Raw genomic sequence first — 22,169 nt, forward strand, 5'->3', positions numbered from 1 at the left:
GAAACCAATGATGCAACCATGAAGTGACAATGGTGTGACAACCCAAGTAAAAGGTGGATGGCGAGTGAAGTCAATGATGCAACCATGATGTGACGACTCTTGTATCGTTAAATCATCCCGGAAGTGTGAAGATTAGAAGGGAGTGAGCCTCATTAGTGTTGAATTCCAACGACGATAAAAGAATGTACGAAGTGAAGTGCTCAAGGGGAGTAAAAAAAAAAAAAGAGAAAACGGGGGGGGGGGGGGGGAATAGAGTAAATTACACTCAATTTCCCTATATGACACTAAACTCCAAACTTACTCAAATATTACACTTCACCCCATTCACTAATTATTACCTGCGGATTTTGTTACCAATTTTTCTCAGAAATGTTTTCTTGCGAAATTTGCAACCAATTTTTCACACAAACGTTTTTTTGGGAATTTCGCTTCAAATTTGAGTAAAATTCTTACAAATCTATATTTGCATGTAATTAGTGCAATTTTCTCTCATTTTTCCCTTCATCATTTTTTTAGTCTTTACTTTTTAACTTGATCCATTTAAATTTTTATGCGAGTGTGTAAAGAATTGAAGTTTAGATTGCTTTGAACTAGTTATGTGAAAATTCTAAATTAATTCTAAGTTAGGACAATTCCAAATGTCTAATTTATTTTATTGTCTTATGCGTTTGTAACGAATTTGAATGACTAATATCTTGTTGGGTTCAAAACGTGAGATCCTAAAATTGCAAGCAATTCAAACGTGAAATCTCAATAATATTCTCATTGTTATATGATGATGATGAAGATTGATTCTATGTTGGAATTTTGAAGCCACTTGTGATAAATAATTAGGTTTTTCAATTAACGAATGCATGAAGTTTGCTTAACTTTGCATTTTAATTGTTTAGTATTAGTAACCCATTCTCAGGGTGACCCAACGAGTCGCACATAAACTCTATTACAAGTTTCTTGATGCTTAGGGCATCCTCGAAGAGCGGGGGATTTGGTGAGCTCGCAAATTGACTTGGGTTACGAGTGTGGTTTTGGGTTTATGCATCTTTTGGTGTAACTGGTTAAATTTTAATTCTAAAACACTCGTAAAAATTTGAAAGAATCATGTTAAAAGGAAAAAAGAAGAAGAAGGAAAGACTACAAGAAAATGATAAAGGGAAAAAGTGGAGAAAATTGCACAAATTTACCTGCAGATATATATATTTGTAAAAATTTTACTCAAATTTGAATCAAAATTCGCAAGAAAACATTTTTACAAAAAATTGGTAGTAGCATTCTCAAGAAAACATGTGTGAGAAAAATTAGTAACCAAATTCGCAGGTAATAAGTAGTGAATGGGGTGGAGTGTCATATTTGAGTAAGTTTGAAGTCTAGTATCATATAGGGAAACCTCAAGTTAGTAGAGTGTAATTTACTCAAAAAAATATGAACAAGTCAATTAGACTTGAGAGAGAATAAAAAAACTGAAAAGATGAAAATTGATTCACAATTGAAGGAGAGTGTTGAAGTAACAATTGTGAATGAAATAGTTCCGAATTGGATATATAAGCAAAAGTTAAAAAGTTTATTAGTGAAAGAGCACACTCATCCATTTCCTTAATGAGTGTGCTCTTTCACCGGTGACAAATTTTGGTGCTCCATCGTTTATACACCAACAATGTCTTTGTCTCTTTGATAGTCAAAGTTTAATCTCTTTCCGGATAAAGAGATTAAGTGAGCTTTACCTCTTTTAATATAATCATTTTTTCATACATACGATCTTTGGCCAAGGAACTCATATTTTGCTAATTGTATCAGGATTTGTTGGTACACACATTTATGTCCTAAGAATATTACCAATGTATTTATTTTAACCTTGTAAAGTTACAATTACACGGAATCATAAATCTTGCTTTTATATGTGAACAATTACTTGGACCTGTTAGAGAAATCGCAGAAAGTTTTTAGACCTAAAAGTTGCCTAAAAAAACAGAGGTTATTTTTTTCTTAAGATAGTTCACTTGAACTGGTATACATATTTTTGCAGAATAGGGCCAACGAGGCTTTTGTAAATGCCCTCAGTAGGATGAAAACTGTCCCAAAACACATAATCCAAAACGTTTGGACATGTGGTACCGAAATGGTTGCATAAATACGTAACCTCAATGATACCTGTGCCACAACATCCTCTGTCTGAGACTTCATAGCCTGCAATACGACAATGAAGCAATTTTTTAAAGTTATAATCGTGAAATTAATACTTGATCATATTATCAAGAGTTTAACATCTATGGAATTGTAATTTTTTTTACACATATTCATCAATTAGAATTTTTTATTTGACCACGGTATAAATAAATTAAAACAAGAAAATAACAAAGCATATTTTGGCAGAATATGATTTTTTTATTTTTTTGAATCTAAGAATATGATTGAGTATTACACTGTTGTCAATGCATATAAATTAAACTATTGTTACCCTTAAGTGATTTCTTAACAAATGCTCATGTGAGTGATAATTTCCATTGAGCACAAAAAGTGAAGTTTCGGAATTTGAATTAGTTACCATGTTTTTGACTGTTCACAATGATATCAAGCAGAGGGTTGTAAATATCAAAGTAAACGATTCTGCCATTTGGAAAGTGTTGATTAAGTGAATTGATCCCCTTTTGAAGTTTTCTGTTAAATAACACCACTGCATCATTGTAATGTTCCACGCATTGTCTTTCAATTCCTCCAGCCATCGTTCTCTGAAATGGCACACATCCAACTGGAGGCGAACTGAACACTCCAATCCTCCGTACACCAAGTCCAAGTAATTCCTTTCAATTGTATTCATATATAGGAAAAAAATAATACATTGTAAGATAATTAAATTACCTGATTTGCAAAATCTATAGAAAAATATAAATTAGCATGTTCTATAATCTATGTACTGGATCAACTTCTCTTTTCTATGAATCAATTATGACATATAAAATCTACTTACAGAACTTCTTCTTAGAATTGAATTTCCGCTACATACCTTGAAGAAATTAGAAGCTAAGCTAACTAAAAGGTCAGCATAAGAAGGAAAATCATATTCCTTTTGTCTAGCACCGGATAAGAAGTATGTATTGGAAATGTCGTTGCTGCCTAATACCACAAGAACAAGACTATTGGCTAGGATGAATTTTGTTCTGTCCTTTCCAACTAGTCTTCTCAACTTTCCTATGTATTCTTTGAATAATTTTAGCTGGCCTGCTAAATCGATACATGGCTGCTTGCAAACAAGGCAACAAAGTTAGAAATCAATCAAAGGAATCATACCAAAACGAAATTTTTTCTTGATCAATTAACTTTGGGGGAGAAAATCGGTGCTTATGAGTTATGAGTACCTGTAATTTTGCTGTCATAGGATCGTATCCAGCGCCGCCTGATGCAAAGTTCACGCCGGTGGCCAGTTCACTAGGATGGAGATTTGGATCCAGGTATGCCGGTAGTAATTCTTTGATGCCTAATTCTTCAACTGGAACGAAAATTTTCCAAAAGAAAAAAAAAATCTCAGTAAGATATGTAGCCTTAGCAATGTGATGACAATATCCATAACCAGAGGTTCACTCCAAAAATTACTAGCTGCTACTGGAGCAAGTGGGGTCAGTGAGCCGCAGTGGCGGATCCAGGACCCCGGGGTCAGGGGGTTCAAATTTTTTAAATGAACAAATCGGTAAAAATATAATTAAAAACAACTTTAATATGTTTATACATCAGAAATTATACAAGTCATAGTTGTATTTTACGTGATTTTATATTCTGAAATCGTTTAACAATACGCTCAGAGTCAATGTTATTGAATACATCACTCTCAATGTAAGTAACTAAACAATCGTTCATCCATGTATCTCAAATTTGGTTACGCAGCCAATTCTTCACAAATATTCGTAGGGATTGGTCAATTAATATCCAATTAATTAAGAACTCAATTTATTTCACAGCTTCCATAGTTTTAATTTACTCAATATTCAGATCAAAACCCAGAAAGGGAAAAACTTTGAAGGAGAAAAAAACCGATTTTGAGAGTGGAAAAAGGAAAAACAAGTCAAAGGGGTGTTGGTATAGAAAATTGGGGCATATTATACATACTGTGCACAACAACCTGTGAAGATCGACGGGCGAGGGTACGTCGTACGCGAGAGAAAGAGAGACAGAGTGGTTGAGTGAGAGAGAGTGAGAGGAGTAAGTGAGTGTGGGTCTTTGGTGCAAAACTTGGTCTAGTAGTATAATTTAAAATTTTCAGGGGGTTCAAAAAATAATTATATAGCAGGGTAAGTGCCATTATTTTTTTTCCCAACTGAACCCCCTCAAAGCAATGTAGATACGCCATTGGTGAGCCGAGCAACTCAGTTAAAATTAGAGCACCAAGGATCAAAATCTACTTGGGGAGGGTTCTCCCCCAACTTAAAATTTTGAAGGGTATAGGGGGATTCAAACCCAAACCTCCTTTGGGAAGGTGAGACTTAACTCCGGTTCCTACAACTAATTTTGTCAACCCGTGTTGCCTTCTTTTCATATTACATAACACACATAAATTTCTTATTTTCACTTTCTTCCATAATTCTCATCTCTTTAAATGATTTTTGCCCCCATCCACACACACTTTATTCCATAGGGAATTGTTGAAAGGATTTTAAGTCATTCATACTCAATTTATCTTTTATCTCATTTCCACTTGTTATTTCGTTATATTTCTCTCTGTTTTCTATTACATCCCTTTTTTTAGATAAGTCATACTATTACATCCCATATTGTATCTTTAATTTCTCCCTTTTCTTTTATGTTTTCTCTAAGTGTTAATGTAAAGAAGAGTCAACAAAACATTTTTCTTGTGCAAATACGTACACAAGCTCTCAGTTATATCTATAATAAACAGAGATCTGAGATTTTTCTGCACACGAGAGAATGATCAAAACCTAGATAGAATATGTAAGACGAATCGTCAATTAGGATAGAGACTCAGACCTGGGTAGAAACTAGACATTAAAGATAGAAGATGTAAGACGAATCGTTAACAAGATAGATGAAACTCAATAACTCATAAATAGAAATGCGAGTGGGAAGAGAAGGATGGGACAATGGAGCACAGAGCCATGGAGGCCGAGAACGGGGAGGGGTGAGACAATGTCATGGGGAGAAGATGAAGAGGTAGACACAAGAGCTCATGACTTCATTCACAAGTTTAAGAAGCAATTGAAGTTGCAGAGGAGATGATCAACACCAACTGAAAACAAGTTATCGTTGATGGTGAAGAATGATGTCTTTCTTGTTGATTACCATAAAGTAACTATCATGGTTTATTATTGTTGTATTCATGTTAAACATTGTTCCGATGAAGAAGGACCAATGCAGGGAGAGAGGGGAGAGTGGGAGGGAGGGAGAAAAAGAGATAAAGTGATGTAAAGTCTAATATACCCCTTGGTCTATTGTGGTCCAAAAAAAACAAAGGAACCACCCTAATCTTTGGAAAAATTTAATATGCACAAGAATTTGGTTGTGCATAATTAAATTATTAGAGTATGATTAGTAAATTAGTTAGTGAATATTACGTAATGTGAATAAGGTAAAAATCAAAAGTTAATCTCAAAATCATCATCAAAATACCCATAACCTGCACCACCCCCAACCACCACCAAGTTTATGTCTTCATCTTTAGATTGGTTCTTCCTCCAACTCCAAAGCAACCACCCACCAAGCCAGCCACCGTATTTTGCCCAGCAGGATCTTCACCATCGCCCCACCAGCAACGACGACAAACCACTGAGAAGGAGCCAAGAATAAGAGAAAGGAGCGACGGTAAGTTCTAGACTTGGGTTTTGGGGAGGAGGAGAATAACGAAGGGGAAGAGAAGGAGTGGATCTCGCCATCTAAACTTCATCTTCCTCCTACCAAAATCTTCATCTTCTTCACCTATTGTGTTCTTTCCTCTTTGGATCGGCGAATTGAACCCCCACCCGAACACCATTATCTTCCCTCTCACCACCACGATGACCACCACCGAATACCCAGCAGCGCCACCGGCACTACTCTTCCTTTTCCAACCTCCCCTCTAACCAATGTGAACCATTACACTCAACCTTCACCTGAAACTTCCGGCCATCACACAACCATCTTCCTCCCCAAACTCGCAGCTAAACCCACTCTCTGGATACACTTAACTTAAAAATCATATTATCTTTTCACTAATCATACACTAATAATTTAACTATTTGAATTTCTAAAAAATCCTAAATTACATGGAAACTTGTTGCAGCAGGTCAAAAGTGTCTTGTGCAACCTTGCACAAGCAAATGCTAGCGCATATTAAATTTGTCCCTAACATTTGCAATAAACGCATAGATATTAATTGAACTATCCAAACTTTAATAAATTTACTGATTGGTTGGTATATGAGAGTATGATTCCGAAGGAAAATACTTAGAGTCGTGTATAGGAGTAAATGCCATATATTTAAGCCTTATACCTCTTTAAAAGTATAGTAACTATATATATACTATTGAGACGTGAGAGAGTTAATGGAACAAATGAAAAATCATACCATATTAATTGTAACGTAGCCAATGCAACATGAAAATTGAGAAGTGCAATGTGAAAAGTGCAACTTTGGTAGTTATTAGTAGTAGTGTTTTGTATTAACAAATTTTCATTTTCTAAAAATCTAATTATAAATAAAATATTTGTTATTTTTACATTCTCAAAATTGAAAAATTATTTTGTATTTACTCATAAAATATATATATATATATATATAGTTTTTCCAAATAAAAATATAGATAGTGCTTTGTTCTAGCTTAAAGAAGTTTTTCAAAATTAAAATTGTTTAAATTATATCTAAGATCAACAATGTTATAAGATATATTGTATGAGTTAGCTATCTTATCTATTGAAAGTGAAATATTAGAATTGTTTGATTATTAAACTAATAAATGATTTCAGAGCTAAAAAACTACAATATAAAAATAAAAATTGATAATTTATATATATGATATATTAAGTCTCTTTAAGATTCTTGTCAAAAGAAAATCACATTAATATTTTCGCCTTAAACCTCAAAATGTATATAGAGAAATATTGTTCCCATCATTATTTCTTTCATTTTCACCTCTGCATGCTTCTATAGTCCATCCTTTTCACCTTAATTAAAGTCATAGTATATAGGGGCATCTATCAGGATCCCACGAGTGAATAGAAAGTTGGATCTACATTGGATCTCACCTGAATCGCCTCATCTATCCTCTTGAGGCGAAGTTTGGTTTCAAACTCCGGTTCTAACAGGAGAAGTACGTCATGCTAATGTGTCTTGGATGATCCACATCTCAGGGTCAGGCGCCGATGAGCACATTGAACTATCCATGTGGCTGAGAGCCCTCACAGTCCAGGCACAACGACGCAATTATCAGGGGCGCACTCAACCACTGAGCTAATAGCCCGTCGTGTGGGTCTCCCGCCCGTGATGCAATAAGCATGAATGAGTTGAGAAAGTGGAACGAAATGCACGGCGAGGGTGGTACTAGCAATGTTTAAAGGTAGTTGTTATTCCCACCCCCTCACATCTAGTTCCACCTCCCTTACATTAGTATAATCCGAAAATACCCTTGTAAATAATTTCGGTCATTCTCACTTTAAAATGCGTAGGCTACTCACTTCAAAGTGCGATTAATGGTAGAAACGAACAATTCAGTGGGTGGGGTTACTGTAGACGCGAGAGTCAGTGATGGGGAAAACGACGTGGCGGTCGAGTTTGGCAGTGGGCAGTGGGCGCGGGTGACAGAATGGAAGAAGAAAATGATGAAACACCAAGAAAAGAGAAAGAGATGGAGAAGAAGATGAAACCGTTGAAGAAGAAGATAAAGAAGAAGTGAAATTGAAATGGGTGGTGAGTAGTTTTGGGGAAATTTGAAATGGGGGGGGGGGGGGGTTGGGAGGTTATGGGAAGTTATTTTTTAAAAAGGAATATTTTAGTATTTTCGCACTTTTATAGGAGTGGAACTAGATGAGAGGGGTTGGAAAAACAATTACCTTACCAATATTGTACTGATTTCCTTTTTTATCTAGGTTAAAGTGCTCTCTTTCTCTCTTTCAAGTATTAAAATTGACCTTGTATTATATTTTTCAAGAGGTACCTGAACTAATTTTATAGTTGTACTCTATATATAGGGGCAATGGTGTTTTTTTATCAGCCAAAATGAATTCAATCAAAGCATAAGGAGTGCTTTAATCCTGGATACACGAAAAAGAAACAAAAGAAAAGAGGCACAAGCTAAGGGACCAAAAACAAAACTAAACCAAACAACTTAACAGTAGATTCGTTTCCAAGCTTAAAACTTTAGCAACAAGGCTAAAAAAATAAAGGAACTTTAAAATCCCCTCCCAACAACAATGGACCCACCCCAACACATGGAGATACTAATAGATCGAGTTGATTGAACGTAACTATCAAGTGCTGAATTATATACATACTGACAAACACATATTACAATATGTTACATACAACTTGATTGAACTATCCAACTGTAATTTACTGGTTGGTTACATTTGAGACTATGATTTTAAATTATTTATCAGAGGGAAAAATTAATGTTCTTGTATAAAGTGAGATATTGTGAAACAATTAATTATCTCAAAAACTTAAGTTGTTAGGTAAGAGTTACATTAATGGTTTATACTATATTCTTACACCTCCCCTCATATATACAAGAGTCATTTGGGCTTGAAGCGTGAATAAATCTACGGGTTCATCTACTATGTGCTTAAATTTCACTTTATTAATTAGAAAGTGAGGGAAGCAAGAATGAAACTATAGACGGCTAAGTTATAATTACTTTGATATCATGTCAAGCAATCAATTATCTCAAAAAATGAAGATGTTAGGTAAAGATCACATTAATGGATTTATATCATATTCTAACCGATATAAATTAAAAAATGATAAATGTGAGTTAATATGAATAATTTCCATATAAGAATTCTAATTAAAGAGAGAAGTAGCACTAGTTACTTACCTGCAAAGTCTGAGGGAACTTTTCCATTGCTAAATCGGCCAGTTGGGACACCTCCATGAAAATCTTCCCCATATGGTCGGAAATTGCAGCGAGCTATCGTTACCAAGTTGTTGTTATTGCCAGTATCCATGATCGAATCTCCAAACACCAAAACTGCTGGAATGGAAACATTTGGAGGCAGTTTTATAACACCCTTTGTTTTGCAGCATGAAACAACTAATAATAACATTGTCAATCTGAGAAGCTTGGTGCAGGTGCAAATTGAAGAGGGAAGACCCTTTAACATGATGTTATGGCTAGTCGTTTTCCTCTCCCTCCTCTATACTAAGAAATAACAATAATATAGAGCTAGCTCTAACTGCGAAGACCAAAGCTAAGTTAGAATCCTATTTATACTCATCTCATGATCAAGCCAACTATACCTAACTAGCAACCACACGTAAGAATTGGTTGCATGTGCATTTAACCGCTGCTCGTGCCACAACAAACAATCTGGCTCGTAGTACTAATTATTGATCTCATCCGATATGTGCAGTCCTGTTCTAACTTGTCTACTAATGGTTAGAGTTGTATTCAAAATTATTTTTATAATTTTTTATTTGTGCCTGATTCATCTGCTTTATAATTAAAACACTTCAATTATTTATGACGGAAAGATCCATATATAAAACACTATACTCTTCGACAAGTGGTAACACGAGTTCCCTAAATCTTTTAGGTGTGCCATCCCTATCTGTTTTTGGTATGACTTTTCGGTACAATTAAATCTCGCATTGGCTAGAGATAGAACATAGATTACTTCTCTTCAATATATTCTTTGGCTTATAAAAAAATAATAGATAGACCTTACAAGGGTTGTGCAAATCTCAACTCTTGAACTAGCTTTTGGGTTGAGTTAAGCCTCCAAATTTCTAATATGGTATCAGAGTCTATCCTAGATCCATTTATTGTGGAGACCTCTCATATTTGGGCCACCTGTTGTTGTTGATTCTACGTTCCAGTTTGTTTAGTCTTGGACGTGAGGGGGTGTTGTAAGATCAAGTTTTGATTATGTAGTACAACTCTATGTATTGATGATTACAAGTTAACGTTTTAGTATGAACAATTATGGTACTCTAACGTGTTTTCTGAGTGTGTTCATGACAGGCTCTGACCTTGATATAATCTCACACAAATCAGAAGCACTTTGCTTAAAGAGTGACCATAGCAACGCTTTCGCAATCTCTATGTTCAAACTGAACAGTAGAAAAGCTTCAGAAGATCTGAAGATAGTCAAGCTCTGATGTGGACTCAACTCACTTGAAGTTCTGATGATCCAGACGTTCTGATAACCCAGACACCCTGAAGGTCAGAAGCTCTGATGGTTTAGAAGACTCTAAAGATCTAGAAGCTGAAAAGTGTAGTCTCTAAAGTCCAGAAGCAAACAGGCTCTGAAGACCAAGTACTTCTCCTCTGAGTTCAGAATCAGAAGATACAACGGTCAGAGGATCCATGCTTCCCTCTAACTCTGATCAACAAGCTTCACAAGTTCCAACACGAAGCATTCCTCTGATCAGAAGTCAACAAGGTTAAAGGTCACGTCACTATCCAAAGTACAAAAGTAAGTGTACTATCCTGACGACCTAACCTAACATTCTCAGCCACAGCAGAAGTTGGAAATCCCAGATCTGCCCTCCAACGGTAGCATTCTCATGCAATGTTCAAACCCTAATCCTTGGAGTATATATAGAGGCTGAAGACTGAAAGATGCGGTTGGAAGAAACTTACACGCGCAAGCAATATTCAAATCTTCTTAGCAATCTTTCTTCATCGAATTCATTGTGTTTACTATAAGCTTTTCAGAAGCAATCTATTTGTAAACAATATCTTTTAAACAGTTGTTTAGTTTACCTTTAGGAGATCAAGGTTGATCGGATCCTAAAGAAGACTACGAGAGTGAATCTTAGTGTGAGCTAAGTCAGTGTATTGTTAGTCATTTGTAGGTTTTAAGTGCAGTTGTAACAAATCTCTGATTAGTGAATTGCCTTCATTCTAAGAAGGAAGAAATCACCTTCACGGGTGGACTAGACTAGCTTGAGTGATTCATCAAGTGAACCAAGATAAAATCCTTGTGTGATTTTCTCATCTCTTATCTTAAGCACTTTACTTGTGTCTCGAAAGATTTGTTAAAATCTTAAGTGGGAAGTTTTATTCTGAAAACGCTATTCAAACCCCCCCCCTTTCTATCGTTTTTCATACCTTCAGGTCTGTTAGAAGTCTCACATTGGCTAGAAATAGAACATAAATAGCATTTTTAAGGGTTGTGCAAACCTTAACTCTTGAGCAAACTTTTGGGTTGAGTTAGGCCTCCCAGTTTCTAATATTTTTTTTTTCAGATGAACGTAAACCTAGCTCCTCCTAATAGATGACCCTTGAACTTTTGTGTTTTTTAATTTTAGTTGAATAAAGTTTGAGTGGGTTCAGTTCAATTATTATCACGCATGTCTCTGAGATCATAACTTACATATGTATTTACAGATTGTTCACCAATACAGCCTTACATTAGCGGTGATAATCTTATATATGACCTTCTAGTTAAGGGGAAGTGTTCTTCCTCACCACACTTCACCATTTTTGGCTTTTGATAACACTGGTTTAAGCAACAGTTAAATAGTGTTGCTTAAAATACATTAGAAATCAGTCGTGATTCTTGCCACAAAGGGCGTATTTTAAACATGTTTTATACAACACTAAATAAATATTTTGTATCTAATAATAGGAAACAATTATTGCATGATAATTGTTGTCTTTTTTATACAATTAATTACATTTTCTTACGGTGCTACCATATAGTACGATAAATTGTTTTTTTTTAAAGCAAAAATTTTATTAGATGGAAAGGTTGATGATACAAAAAGAACTCAAACAAAATGAGTATAACACCCTCTAAAATTACATAAAAATACCTAAAAATAAAATTTCTCAAGTGCGCCCAATGATATAACTTTAGAAATCCCGCACCTACCTAATAAACACCTACCCTGCACAAAATGCAGGAAAAACCGCGAGCGACATTGACAAGGTCTAAAACCGGATCAAGCACAAAAAATGAGCATTTGTCGGGGACCCGAGAAAAGGCAAAGAAACACCACAAAACCCAACTAAAATAGAGCTCCTCTCGCTATTGGAGGGGACACGACTCAGCACAAGACTACATCCGGAAAGCGAAAGCATAAAAACCTAAGGGGGACAAAGACCCCGAACAACACACAATCACCACCTTCACCGCCGACCTCGAGCAATACTCCAGAGCCCAGAGCTCAAAACAGATCCATGACAACAAACAAAATCACACCGGTTGCACTGTGTCTTCAGCCATAACTCCACCTTACAACACCTCACAAACATAAATTCTTAGTATGTTACCTTAGGGAACAGATAGCGCCAAAACATGAGAAATTGAAAACAGTAGCGAAAAGTTTATGGAACATATTTTCATGTCAATATATGACTACGCTTTTGAACTGTTACGGAAAACAAAAAAAATTATGGTGTCAAATGAGCCAAATGTATTAGTGAACTTCTCTTATACTCTTACACTTTTACTACATTTAACTTATTTACCACCGATGAAAGATTTTCTACCACACTACGTTCGAATCTCTCAAGACCCAATTGTAGTATAGTAAAGAGTTTGTCGTATCTATAGAGAGGTGTAAAACTTATGTCGTTCAATAGTTCTCAAGCTTAAATGGTGGTTGCATAATAGATTGATTGTTTGCTTAAGAACATACAAGTAAATGAAAACAGATAAATTGATGGAGAAACAACACGTATGCGAATTTGCTGGGATTAGAATACATAACATGTTCAAGCATATGATTCATCTACACCAATTCAACCCTACGTCATCGATGTCTCACATGAGTGGATAGCAATAACTCTCTAATTCTAATCATTGATGTCTCACATGATTAAGAAAGAAAGTTATCATGAAGTTTGAGTGTTTAGTGACTAACAAACCTAACTCTATGTCTAGCAATTAGGATTATTAGGTGATTAACTCTAGTTCGGACACAAACGTTGTAGCTTTCGCTCACAAGTCAATCAAACAAAATACCCTAGGTGATCAGTCTAAGATATATCATGAAGATCAAGAGAAAACCACTAAATCAACAACTAGAAACATGCTTTATATTGAAGAGAATTACATAGAGAGCATAAGTATCATACAACTGCATCAAATCACAACAAAGAGATATTAGCTATCATTTTTCATGTATAACTTTACAAATAGAGATGAAGAACCGAAGTAACGAAACCGTCGCGATGTCTCGCCGCCAAATTTGACCTCCGGAGCTTCTTCTCTAGCCTCATAAGCCTTTATCCTTGTTTCTCTAGTGTTTCTCTGTGATGGGGTTCTGTTATGATCAAGTTATATCACCAACTTCTTAAAAGAAGCTTTTTAGTTTTTATAGTGAAAAACGTAGTACAGGGGGTCGGGCGGCCATATTACTTTAGGGGAAGGTTTCTGGCACAGCCTTGGGCGCTGGGCGGCCTCTGCAGGCCGTTGGGCACCCAGTACACCTTCAAACTCCATTTTCTTGCCAAAAACTTGCTCTTTTCCTTGAATTTTCAATCTTACAGTTAAAAGTTGAGATTAAAATCAAACTTAGGCACATTCTAGCCTATTTTTTATTGCACTTTTGGTCCCCCAACTATTGCCTTCCTGCGAAAATCGTCCCCAAACTTCAAAATTAGCAAAAAACGTCCTCCAACTATACATGTCGTTGCACTTTTGGTCTGCCGTTAGCATTCCGTGAGAAAACTAACGTTTTCTATGTTTTCTGGATAAAAAAAATAATAAAAAACTTCATCATCTTCATCTTCTTCATACCTTCAAACCCAGAGAATTCCAGAAAAGACAAAAATCAAATCCAGATTCAAGAATCTCATTACAAACTAACAATTAAACAAGCATAAATTCTGAAACCTTAAAACACCCTCACATCTTCCATCTTCCTTCTTCTCCCTTTATTTTTCTTCCTCTTTTCAAATCAAATTTCCCAGGTCCAAAGACTCCAACTTTCCCAGATCCAAAGACTTTGAACTTCATACCTGAAATCACAACCAACAAGATCTCACCCCACCAGCGCAACGCCGTCCCCCACCTCCTCGGCGAAGTCGACCCATCCATTGATCTGAACCTATACTGCTTCGATCTGCGACGGAGCATATAGATCTGCAAGCAACAACTTGTGCATCTTCAAATTCGCCTCTTCCTGTTTCCAAATCCTCGTCTTCAGTCTCTGTTTCGTCATCATACTGTTCCAATTCGCCATCGACCCCGTCTTCTTCTTTTTCTGCGAACTTCCGGCAAGAACAGCAAGGGAGGTGGGTGAGGAAAGGTGAGGGAGCAAGAAGAGGATGTGGTGGAGAAGAGAGACGGGAAGAGGGATTTTTGAAGTGGGGGAACATGGATTTGTAGATTTTTTTATAAAAAAAAATTATGGGTTTTGTTTTATGAAGATGAAGATTCTGAGTTTTATAAGATTTAATGATGAAGAAGTTTGAAAAAGATGAAGAACCAATCAATACTTGGGTTTTTGAATTTTTTATTTTATTTTCCAGCAATCTGTTAAGTTTTGGACGGAAGTTGGACGGAAAACCAAAAGTGCAACGACATGTATAGTTGGAGGACGTTTTTTTGCTAATTTTGAAGTTTGGGGACGATTTTCGCTTGAAGGTAATAGTTGGGGGACCAAAAGTGCAATTAAGCCCCTATCTATATATGTAATAATCAAAAGAAGTAGAATTTGATCAAGATTTTTCATGAATTTATAAGGATAAGTGCCTAAGTTGCTCATCGAAATTAAGTAAAACTGGCATAATCAACCACTAAATTTTTTTTTGAACAAACTTATCAACCACTAAATCAATACCATATTCGTAGTTTTTTTGGTATTAACTGAAATTAAAAATTACAACGCGTACGTTAATTTAAATTAAATTTTTGGTAAGTGATACACATGTGGGTAGCAAGGCACATGATCGGGAACGAGTTTTCTAAAAATACAAGAGTAATGCTAAAGTTTAGATTTTTTTTTATAACAGCTAAAGTTTAGATTTATATATCATAAAGCATTATTTCCATTTATAAATTACAAAAATTCTTCATTTAAATGAATTTTAATTACTATTGGCTTAAAATGATCTCTTTTTAATGCACAAGAGGGTCGATCGTCCAATTGGCATGCCCTCAAAGACTTCATTAATGTCAAACATGTAAGCATGTGCTTTAGTTTCACGTGTAATGTAATACAGCTAACTTCAAACTGACATATTGAATCACAGCTAATAGCCATAATATTAAGAGTAAAATACACTCACCCCTCTCAAGGTTTGTTAGAATTACACTCCACCCCATTCTTGTCTAAAATCTACACCCCACCCCATTTTATATAGATGCAAATTTAGTGACGAAATTATTCTTCATTAATAATTAGTTATTATTTAAATTGTTAATCAATAATTTCAAAAAATATTTTCAATATAATCCAATAAATTTAAAAATGAAAACATCACAGTCCTCGTCATTCTCTCAATCGCGGTCTTCCTCCATAAATTCACAATGCAAATTCTGCAATAGCACACCCGACCGGTTTACAAACCATATCTCGAACATAGGGAAACATGTTTGTGTTTTCATATTTGGTAATAATTCAATTTTAATCAAAATAATCTCTTTATACCTCAAATTTTGAAAATTGGATTGTAGACCAAAAAAGCAAGACAAATGGGTGAAGAAAATAGAGAAACAAAATTAAGAAATATGAAGTGGATCGGAGGTTATTAGAACCCAACGATGCGGTGGAGCACCGTTTTTAACAAAATCCAACGACATCTTAAACTAACAGAGCGTTCGCTCGCAACTTAAAGGGGGTGAAGTTCACAAGAAGTAGTTGAACTAGCTTTGGGAATGTGCGATTCACGTTCTATGGTTCAGGTCGCAACAAAACTTTGATGCATGGTGGTGTCATGGGGTTTCACATTCTGGGACAGTGGCCGTCGTGTTAAAAGGAGCAAAGGCTTGGTGGTGACCGTTTGTGGTGAGAAATATGATTTGGAGACAGATGGGACGTGGACTTAACAGACAGAGTGGATTGTTTTTTTAAATTTAATTCAGTAAAATTATTTTCATAAATTAATGTATGATAGTGTATATGCATTAAACTTATTTAAATTTTAACTAATTAGTAATTATTTTTTATTAGTGACGAATTTGTTTTCGTCACTAAATTTTGCCTTTATAAAAAATGGGGTGGAGTGTAGATTTAAAAAAAGAATGGGGTGGAGTGTCATTCTTGCAAACCTTAAGGGGGGTGAGTGTATTTTACTCTAATATTAATTGTATTAAGACATCTACCAAAATTGCATAACTAATCAGCTGCGCGCAATCACAAGCTGAACCTTAAACACGCATATGCTTGCTTCGATGAACTACTCCATCCTTGAGATGATTTTATAGACAAAATGTTACTCGTTATACCTATTCATAAATTACTTTTGCCTAATTCTCTAAAATTCAGAAAAGTGGTTACAAGTAATCGGTGATAGATCCTGAAATTTCAAGTCATCAGAGCAATATACACTTGCTGAGATGGTCTTTGGGTATAATTGCTGCTGCAATGTTCCCTCTATGCTGCATTGTTTCATTGTCCTGTGGGTTGTGGCACCCCTTAAGTGCCACAATTGTTTTATTCAATTTGGCTTTCCAAAATAAAAAAAAATCAGAGCAATATACACATATAAATTTGTATAATAATATATTGTATTACTGTATTAAAAGTTAAAATCTTCTTTGCCTAACTCTTCCTTTTTCTTCTCTTTTTCTACTATACTAAACAACTTATAAAATCTCTTATATTTTGATCATTTTCTCTCTAGCTACTCATCTTATCTAATATTGATTCCTTCTCTCACAAATCAAACAATACATTAGAGTTTGATTGCAGATAGGGACACTTCTAGTTTTGTGGGGTAATATAAGACTTCACATTTTAATACTATGTATATCATTAGTGTAATATTAATAAGTTTAGTGTGGGAGCACTTGTCCCTTTATATGTAGAGGCCTTGGTGGATCCGTCCCTGTCAGTAATAAATTTGTAAAAAAAAATTGTTAGCCAACATTGGGTGTTCTAAGGGTTATCCCTTATGTTGCAAGATGAACTATATGAGGGTCAGCGAGGGGTTATTAAATTGTACCGTACCATGTACCAAAACTTTTATTGAATGCATGAGATAGTTTATTTGTAAAAAAACTCATAGATTATTTACGAATTTCTCTCTTCAACTTTTCAAAATCACACTATATCTTTCATATTAAATACGAAGTAGTTTTGAAAAATATTAAGAATGATTTTCATATATATACTGGACAAGTGCTGGAATGGTTTTGCATGGTGTAGGTGGCGGCATGTGCAATAATTTGGACGAGATCATCGGATAGTCACTTGAGGTGGCTATTGGCATTGGCTTTTCCGGCTACGTTAGAATCGATCAGTGAATATGTTCTTGGGAAAGTGAAACAAGGGAAATGAGTTTTCACAGAAGCAGAAATATAGTTTGTGAAATAGAAACAGTTTTTCAAATAATTGAAATAACTAAAGGTAATAAAATATGCTTTCTGAACTTTTAATTGCTCACATCCCACAAGTATGTGTTCCACTTCCTCCTATTAATACACCTAGTTAAGGTACCATACCATAAGCAACATAAGACACCAGAACACACATCTTTATTATTTTCTCATATAAGAATAACTGCAGTACATCAAAACTGTTGGGGGAAACATGGGAGCCCATGGACCGAGGAGCAAGACACCAAGAGATATTGACGTCACATCTTAACCCAAAACCTTAAGGCATTAGGTTTATGGGTCACATCTCTTATAAACTCTTCTCCTCACCCATACTTAACCAATGTGGGACTCCAACTTCGCACTTGAATTCTCAACAATCTCCCCCTCAATTGCGAGTCACCTCCACATTATCATGACCCCCCTCCGCGAAAGCTTATCCACTCTTGTACCACCGTTCGCTTTACTGCGTCAACGAAACTCGCAGCCTAGCCACACCGCTAGGAAGACTTTCGACACAAGGAGCCGTCATGGTCCCACGAACCATCAGCTCTGATACCACTTGTTGGGGGAAACAGGGGAGCCCATGGAGAAGGAGAAACTAAGAGACGAAAACCAACATCAAGGCATGAGATGGGCAGTGAGAGGGATGTGCACAATAAGTATTCTCATATAGAACTAAGAGTATACAACTTATGTTGTTACATGGTCCTGATGAGGAGACAATATTTAAGAGTTTCAGTCAAACCAGTCTTCTTGAGCTCTGTTATTAAAGCTCATATATAGTAAGTGTGTCTGTGTATAATTTATGTTTGGGTAAATAGTCAATTTGGTCTCTGTATGTGTTATATATCTTCAAATTGGTCCCTAAATTTTTAAAATGCATCCCACAGTCCTTAAATGTGGAAAAAGTCATTCAAATTTGTCCATAACGTTTAAAAAATGAAACGAACGTTAACGAAAGGCTGACATGTCACGTTTTTTGCCACTTGGATATCAATTCAGTCCTTGATATTGCCAACTTAATGTCAATTTAATCGAGCAAGTTGAAAAGTCAACTTCTCTCTCTTCACATTTTCTCTCTCTCACCCACCTTCCTCCTCTTCCTCACCACCATCACCTCTATTTTCCTCCCCGGCCCACTGCCCACCACCTCCACCACCACCAAAATTCATCCCCCTTCCCTCACCTTGATAGCATTGTTACATTGGCAATATCAAGGATGGAGTTGATATCCAAGTGGCAAAAACGTGACATGTCAGTCTTCCGTTAACGTCTGTTTCATTTTTCAAACATTAGAGACTAACTTGAATGGTTTTTACCACATTTAGGGACCGCAGGGTGCATTTTAAAAGTTTAGGGACCAACTTGAAGATGGGTGAAACATTCATGTACCAATTTGGCTATTTACCTGTTTATGTTTCAAGCCCAAACGAGGGTAAAAAAAAACAAATTTTTGTGTTGAAGGGCATGTTAAAAATATTAATATAAGCTTTTAGGATAGTTGTTTCTTAATCATTTATGTTTTCAAGATTATTCTTCTTAAACTTTACGGGTGAATGGTCACTTTCGTCCCTAAAGTTACAAGCGTCGGGCAAATTAGTCCCTATTCTATAGAAATATCGCACGTAGTCCCTGAAGTTGTAAAACGTCGATCACATTAGTCCCTGCCTCTGCTCCCGTTAGTGAACGTTAACGAAGACGATGATTTGGCACGTTAAGTGTCCTAATGGACTTGCCACGTGAATTTAAATATTGGGGAAAATTTTAAACTTCAATTTAGTCCCTGATCAAAAATCCCCAAATCAGAAAAGCATCAATCTCTCCCTCATCTTCATCCTCCTCAATCCTCATCATCTTACCCAGAAAAAATAATTGAACAAGATAAAAACTCTCATTCTTCTTCAGATCATAAAAAAAAATTAAAATCTTCATCATCAATTCATTCCTCACCACCTTCATTTTCACATCTGAAACTTTATAACCAAAACCCATAAACAAACCTTGCAGATCCGGCTGTGGAAAATAGGCATGGGTCTAAAGATGGAAGCTAGACTGGCGTGGGAGTGGTGGGTTTGCAAGTTGAAGAGCTCTTGAACAGGTTTGTGAAGAAGGTCATGGGTTCCTTTCCTTCCTTCCCTCTTTTTGCATCATGGGTTCCTCAAGTGGATGAAGATGAAGATCTGAGCAAGGTCATGGCTTGTCAAATCTGGATTTTGGGTTTGTGGGTTAGGGTTTTTTTGAATTTGGGATTTTTTTAAATTATAATTATCAGTGTGATGGAAGTAATGTGGATTTGGGAACCTCTTGTTTTTTTGTTGATTCATACATTATCAAAAGAAAATTGAATATTGGTTTCTATATTAGCAATTCACGTGAATTATGCAGAAACAAATTTGTGTTATGTATATGATGGGGAGTGGGTTTTGATTTTTGTGGTGTTGTGGGTATTGGAATATTAGATTTTGTTTTGAATAATGAATTTGTCTTTGTATCTCTGTTAGATCTTGAGTCTTTATGTTGGATTTTGTGGTGAGAAGGAGATGGAAACACCACTGTTTAAATTGAGGACATGAAATTTGTGTAGTGTGAGATGTGAGACAAAGTTTCATGCTTCATCATGTACGGAAGCTGATGGGTAGTGAAAATCATGAGAAATTGTGAAAATTTATTCCTTTGATGGAGGGGAGAGATGAATGAGTTGATGATGAAAATTTTAATTTTTTTTTATGACCTGGTTCATGAATGAGATGATGAAGAAGGAGAATTTTTATCTTGTTCAATTATTTTTTCTGGGTAAGATGATAAGGAGGATGAAGATAATGGAGAGATTATTGATGTTTTTCTGATTTGGGGATTTTGGTCAGGGACTAAATTGAAATTTTAAATTTTTTCTCAATATTTAAATCCACGTGGCAAGTCAGTTAGGACACTTAACGTGCCAAATCATCGACTCCGTTAACGTTCACGAACGGGAGCAGAGGCAAGGACCAACATGATCGACGTTTTACAACTTCAGGGACTACGGGTGACATTTTTATAGAATAGGGACTAATTTGCCCGACGCCTGTAACTTTAGGGACGAAAGTGACCATTCACCCTAAACTTTACTTTAGAAAAAATTGATGTTTGTTGATTATAGAGACAATACTCCTAAAACTATATAAAAAAATGTGAGAGAACTAAAATCAAAATCACGCTTAAATTTAGAGGCAAAGTACATATTTAAATCTATACATTTTTAGATAGTTTGACTTTAAATTATTTCATGATTAAAATGCTGCATAGTTAGGTGGAAGTTGTAAGTTGTAACCACAACCATGATCAATTTGAAAGTAGATGACGATGGAAATGGCTTTTTGGTACTTGTCCTACAACTAACCGCAAGTCCAAGTATCAAACTGTAATTTCAAAAAAAAAAAAGTATCAAACTGTGAAGGAAATAATTTTCTTATTAATTTTATTTATTCTGCTGGTTCGGAAATTTCCAATAACTCTATTTTTTTTTTCTTCTTCGGAAAATTACTCTATTCTTTTTTTTTTTAGAAAAGCTATTCTTTCTAAAACTATATATTGGTTGTATCAGAATTTTACGTTTTTCTAAAATTTACGTGCATTTAAAAATTTAATATTTTTTCCCAGTTATATAGTTATCTAGTGTCTGTGAAGAATTAATTCATAAGTATTTTAAGTAATTTTTATAGTTATATATAACTCACTTATTATCTTATCTTTTCATCTATTATATCATTCTCTTTTCATATTGAGAGAAAAATGGTATGCAGTGTAATTTTTTTTACATTATCAACTAATAAAATTTTAAAGATATGAGAATTTTTTAACTTAATTTTGAGAGAAAAATGTACATGTACTACCGATATAAATACTTTTTACATCATCAACCAAGCAAATGACATTTCTAATTTCCACTCCTCTCATTCAACTTGTTTGTAGCTATTCCTCCAACAACAGTTTCTCTATTATTACTCTCCAAATATTTCAGTACTCCTTTTCATTGTCTTTCAAAGATATCTAAGGTCCCAATAGCAAATAATTGTATTTCATAGATAAAGAATCACAAATATCTTACGAAAAAGCAGTAGCTATACAAAGGGGGTAGTAAGGCGACAATGGCAGCTCGACATCAGAAGTGGGGCGACAAAGGGGCAACCCGCCGTGACATTTGTGGCACGACCTTGCAATGAATCGAGCACGAAGGGTGGAAGGAGGAAGATCTGGAGGAGTTGCTGAAGGGAAGTGGAAGAAGCAGACATAGACAATGAGAGGAAGGGCCAAGGTGTCAGAGGAGGAGCTATAGGTGAGGAAGAAGAAAAGGTCAGGTGACAATTGTGAAGAAGGAGGGAGATGGTGGCAGAGGTGTAGGGAGAGGCCGAGAGAGAGGAAGAGGGTGACAGTGGCAGAAAAGGAGGGAGGGGTGACAGAGGGAGAGAAGAGTGTTAGAGTCTGAAGAATGAGGGTGTGAAGAGGCTTATATTGAATATGGGGGCGGAGAAATAAATGAAAGTTGGCATCGGCCTAGT

The 22,169-nt window shown here is 35.6% G+C and overlaps 1 protein-coding gene across 1 annotated transcript; it reads right to left on the reverse strand.

Annotated features, from left to right (window-relative positions):
* Positions 1–1,758: 1,758 nt before the first annotated feature.
* Positions 1,759–9,552, reverse strand: LOC130716707 (GDSL esterase/lipase EXL3-like). The gene is made up of 5 exons (XM_057566710.1): positions 9,009–9,552; positions 3,351–3,481; positions 2,999–3,232; positions 2,540–2,795; positions 1,759–2,181 (listed from the first exon to the last, which is right to left on the reverse strand). The coding sequence occupies exons 1-5, from the start codon at positions 9,292–9,294 to the stop codon at positions 1,991–1,993; spliced, it is 1,098 nt and encodes a 365-aa protein (XP_057422693.1). The 5' UTR covers positions 9,295–9,552; the 3' UTR covers positions 1,759–1,990.
* Between the last annotated feature and the right edge of the window lie 12,617 nt (positions 9,553–22,169).

The sequence above is a fragment of the Lotus japonicus genome, chromosome 5, assembly GCF_012489685.1.
Source record: "Lotus japonicus ecotype B-129 chromosome 5, LjGifu_v1.2".
Taxonomy (NCBI): Eukaryota; Viridiplantae; Streptophyta; class Magnoliopsida; order Fabales; family Fabaceae; genus Lotus; species Lotus japonicus.

Excerpts from the sequence above, each read along its gene's own strand:
- LOC130716707 (XM_057566710.1), bottom strand. The coding sequence starts at position 9,294 with ATGTTAAAGGGTCTTCCCTCTTCAATTTGCACCTGCACCAAGCTTCTC. Across the intron at positions 3,482-9,008 it reads AGTTCCCTCAGACTTTGCAG|TTGAAGAATTAGGCATCAAA; the intron begins GTAAGTAACTAG and ends TTTTCGTTCCAG. Across the intron at positions 2,182-2,539 it reads TGTGAACAGTCAAAAACATG|GCTATGAAGTCTCAGACAGA; the intron begins GTAACTAATTCA and ends GTCGTATTGCAG.